Source organism: Haemaphysalis longicornis, unplaced genomic scaffold, assembly GCF_048455015.1.
Source record: "Haemaphysalis longicornis isolate Haplotype H1 unplaced genomic scaffold, Haemaphysalis longicornis Haplotype H1 scaffold_16, whole genome shotgun sequence".
Taxonomy (NCBI): Eukaryota; Metazoa; Arthropoda; class Arachnida; order Ixodida; family Ixodidae; genus Haemaphysalis; species Haemaphysalis longicornis.
Genome location: NW_027526266.1, coordinates 5555853 through 5560893, shown reverse-complemented (window position 1 = coordinate 5560893; position 5041 = coordinate 5555853). Strand labels below are relative to the sequence as shown.

The following is a 5041-nucleotide window of genomic DNA, read 5'->3' as shown; positions in this document are numbered from 1 at the left end:
TATATATCTATATAAATATATATAAAAATATATATATACATATATATATACGTGTTTTCTTTCTTTCTTTCTTCCTTATATTAAAAAAAATCCTTACTTCATTAACCGTAGTAAAAAATAGAGCCTAACCACACCCCTATGCCTCCTTTGGCATTGTAGACTGTCCAACTATGTTTCTGTATTTATATATACATAAATATAAATAAATAAATAAATAAATATATATATATATATATATATATATATATATATATATATATATATAAATATATATATATATATATATATATATATATATATATATATATATATATATATATATATATATATATATATATATATATATTGTAAGAGGAAAGCAGGCTGGAACAAGGGAACGGTAATTCCAAGGCACGTCTCTTTACTCAGCCCGCAGGGAACTCAGTGACTCGGCAGAACAAGCCCAGACGATGATGATAATCCACAAATGATGATGATAATGGGTATTTACAGGTGAGAGATTGGTCCCACTAGCGAATGGCAATTAATTCATTCCATGAGTCTTCTTCATGAGTCAAGGCACCAATAAACGCTCACAATATATATATATATATATATATATATATATACATACATATCAAGGTTGCAGTCGTCATTGCCAGTGCTATTCGGCTTTTTTTTTTTTTGGCTTTTTTTTTTTCGAAATATATAATAGGGCCGAATGACGTGTGCTTGTCACGTTTCTTTGATTCATTGATAAATAAGCGAAAATATAAGTCGAGAAAAAATCCGCCGTTTTCCGGGAGCGGGACTCGAACCCACATCCACCGGTTATGCGGAGATGTGGGTTCGAGTCCCGCTCCCGGAAAACGGCGGATTTTTTCTCGACTTATATTTTCGCTTATTTATCAATGAATCAAAGAAACGTGACAAGCACACGTCATTCGGCCCTATTATATATTTCGAAAAAAAAAAAGCCGAATAGCACTGGCAATGACGACTGCAACCTTGATATGTATCTTTACCGAGTCCCTCGTCCCGTATATCTATATATATATATATATATATATATATATATATATATATATATATATATAAATATAGAAATATAGTGTAATGAGAAATTGGTGCTACCAGAGGCCAACCCGCCCGTATGGCTGGTTCACAAATCATCGCCAGCAGCGGCCGGGAGACAGAAGAAGCAGAAGACTAGTCTGTCCGACATAGCCTGGACTGCCCGTTTCTGTGACTGCGCTTCGCTACCAATAAACCCCCTTTCAATTGGTGGAGTGTGCGGGTCCATCATAAAACCTGGAGCTTCGCAACCGGCGGCTGCCCACCACAATGTCCCACGAACCAGTCCATCAGCCTATTCCGGCGGGCCAGGTGCCACCGATTGTCTGCCCTGGAACCATACGCCCGCGGGACCCCGCTTCGTTCAGCGGGCTAGACGATCGTGACGTGGAAGACTGGCTTTCTACCTTTGAGCGCATCAGCACGCACAACAAGTGGGACGACGCCATGAAATTAAACAACGTGGGCTTCTCTTTTACGCATCTCGCCGAACTTTGGTTCAATAACCATCGTAGAGAGATGAGTACCTGGGCCGAGTTCAAGGAAAGGTTTATGAAAGCTTTCGGGCGACCCGAAGTGCGCAAGCTTCAAGCAGAACAGCGTTTACGAGTGCGGGCTCAGATAACTGGAGAAGACTTCACGAGCTACATAGAAGATGTAGTAGACCTTTGCAAGCGCGTGGACCCCAGCATGTTGGAAACTGAGAAGGTAAAACATATCCTTAAAGGTATCGACGACGACGCATTTCAGATGCTGCTTTCCAAGGATCCCCGGACCGTTAGCGACGTCATCAGACTCTGCCAAAGTTATGACGAGCTGCGCAAGCAAAGGGCCTTCACTCGGCGTCCACTCGCCCAAAATGAGCCGCTTGCGAGTTCAGCCGTTGACCTCGACGATCGATCTGTGTTGGTCCGTATAAAAGAGATTGTCCGCGAAGAGGTTGCTCGACAACTTTGCCATGCCGCTTCAAATACTACTCCGGAGCTGGGCCCTGTTCCTCAGTCTACTCTTCGGCATGTAGTTCAAGAAAAGGTGGCGGAAGCGCTGCCTTCTTTTAGCCAGCAGACTCCCGTGGCTGCTCCGATTACTTTCGCCGACGTCGCGGGACGGCTTGCGCAGACGAGAACGCCGTTCCGACTCCCGGCTCCACCAAGCCCTCTTCCTCAGGCGCGGGTTCAAACTCAATCCATGAATCCCTGGCGTACTCCGGACAACCGGCCGATTTGCTTTTCGTGTCACTACCCAGGACATGTCGCACGTTACTGTCGCCACCGCGTACTGCCTGCCAACGGTCCTCCAAGGGAATGCCGCTATCCATATTATGGACCCACATACGGTTCCCCCCAACGCTGCCCCAAACCGCTTCGGACTCGTACGCGCCCTTGGCTTCCGACCGTCAGCCTTTCGCCGACCGTCGTTCTCAGTCCCCGCGCCCCCGCTCGCTTTCGCCGATGCGTCGTCGTTCCACTCCTGCCACAGAGGAAAACTGACAGCCGCAGTTCCGGAGGCAAGAACTGCGTTGCCGTCAAAAAGTCCAAGCCCTCCACTGTCTCAAGCAAATGTTATTGACGTGTCAGTCGAAGGTGTCGCGACTGCTGCGCTGCTCGATACCGGAGCAGCAGTTTTCGTGATTCGAGCCGATCTCTGCCGCAAAATTCGTAAAGTTATGACGCCTCTCTCTGGACTATCCTTACGAAACGCCGACTCCCTAACCGTTCATGCCTTGGCTGCATGTACGGCTCGCGGTTCCGTCCAGGGCGTAGTGTACGTCATTGAATTCATCGTGCTTCCCAACTGCTCTCATGACGTCATTTTGGGATGGGACTTTTTGTCTCGGCACAACGCCCTTATTGACTGTGCGCGTGCCGAAGTTGAATTTTCATTCCTACCAGACGACACCTATGACGATAATTTTGCGTCATCCGCCGCTAAACTGGTCGCAGCCGCAGACACGACCATTCCTCCCCAGTCCGCCGTTGTAGTGCCGCTATGTTGTACTTCTTTTGGGGATGCAACTGCCACGCCATCCGAGGTCTTCCTCCGCCGCAGGTGCATACCGCTGCCTTTCGCTGTGCTGAAAATTCATTCTGGCGAAACTGGCATGATTGTTACCAACCCGTCCGCAAGCCCGTGCTCCTTGCTATGGGGAAAATGCCTTGGCACTGTCGAGCTCGTGGATTCCTGTCGGGTCGTTGACGTCCCAGACAATACGCCTGATCATGACATTTCCGCTCTTACCCCTTCGACGACGACACAGCTTTCCAACGACGTGTTTCATGCTTCAATCGATCACGCCCTCGAGCCCGCGCAGAAATGTCAACTTCTGGAACTCCTGTGCCGTTTCCGTTCGTCGTTCGACTGCGCACAACCCTCGCTTGGCCGTACCTCTATCGTCACCCATTCCATCGACACTGGATCGCATGTGCCGCTGCGGCAGCGACCGTATAGGGTGTCTCCTAGCGAGCGTCAAGTGATCGATGAGCAAGTACGTGACATGCTCCAACGGGGCATCATTCGCCCATCGAACAGCCCATGGGCCTCCCCCGTTGTTCTCGTAAAGAAGAAGGACGGCTCGATTAGATTTTGTGTGGACTATCGGCGCCTAAACGGCATTACGCGCAAGGACGTCAATCCTCTACCACGCATTGATGATGCCCTCGATTGCTTACAAGGAGCTGAATTCTTTTCGTCCCTGGACTTACGCTCTGGATACTGGCAGGTGCCTGTAGCGGATGCTGATCGCCCGAAAACGGCCTTTGTAACCCCGGATGGCCTCTTTGAATTCAAGGTCATGCCGTTCGGGCTCTGTAATGCCCCTGCCACCTTCGAGCGAATGATGGACGGTGTGCTACGAGGTTTGAAGTGGAAGACGTGCCTGTGCTATCTAGACGATATCGTTGTGTTTTCCCCCTGACTTTGGAACGCACCTTGCACGTCTCCAGCAAGTACTTACCTGTATCACCAACGTCCAGCTACAACTCAACCTTAAAAAGTTCCACTTTGCCGCGCGTCAGCTCACCATATTGGGGTCACGTCGTGTCTAAGGATGGAATACTCCCGGACAAGAGCAAGTTGCGTGCTGTGACCGAATTCCCGAAGCCGACAACTATGAAGGCTTTACGGAGTTTCATTGGCCTCTGCTCTTACTTCGCCGCTTCGTACGGAACTTCGCGTCGATCATATCCCCGCTTACACGGCTTCTCGCTGACGGCGTCGGTGATCTATCGGCCTAGTCGCCAGCGTGCGATGACGCATTTACGACCTTGCGGCGCCTCCTCACTTCACCGCCTATCCTTCGGCACTTCGATCCGGGCGCTCCCACGGAGATCCACACTGACGCCAGTGGAGTTGGCCTCGGCGCAGTGCTGGCACAACGGAAACCTGGGTTTAGCGAGTACGTTGTCGCATATGCGAGTCGCACGTTGACAAAGGCGGACTTCAACTACTCCGTGACGGAAAAGGAATGTCTGGCCATTGTATGGGCGCTGGGAAAGTTTCGACCCTATTTGTACGGCCGACCTTTCGACGTCGTCACGGACCACCATGCGTTCTGCTGGCTGTCCTCCTTAAAAAGATCCATGCGGGCGCCTCGGGCGATGGGCTCTTCGGCTTCAAGAGTTCGACATACGCGTCATTTATCGGTCGGGCCGTAAACATCAAGACGCTGACGCTCTGTCCGATCGCCGCTTTCTCCTGAGGTTGCCTGTGTTGTGACTGAGGACAGCATTCTTTCTGCTCTCTCCTTGGAAGATTTATGCACTGGGCAACGCAAGGATCCATGGATCTCTTCCATTATTTCCGTCCTCTCTGGACCGTTCCCACACCAAGGATCCCGTGCCCCTTCGCAGACAAGCTTCCCACTTCGCACTGCGCGACGGCCTTCTTTACCGCCGTAACTACCTCGATGAAGGACGCAAATGGCTTCTTGTTATCCCGCGCCATCGCCGTGCCGACATTTGTGCTTCCCTTCACGCCAACCCAACCTGTG

At 50.0% G+C, this 5041-nt stretch overlaps 1 protein-coding gene across 1 annotated transcript in view; it reads left to right on the top strand.

Annotated features, from left to right (window-relative positions):
• Nucleotides 1-1323: 1323 nt before the first annotated feature.
• The window catches only part of LOC144166203 (uncharacterized), a 7376-nt gene continuing 3658 nt past the window's right edge, over nucleotides 1324-5041 (top strand). Inside the window, exon 1 of the mRNA XM_077695796.1 lies at nucleotides 1324-1897. Coding sequence (XP_077551922.1) covers nucleotides 1324-1897 — 574 coding nt within the window. The remainder of the gene's footprint in view (nucleotides 1898-5041) is intronic.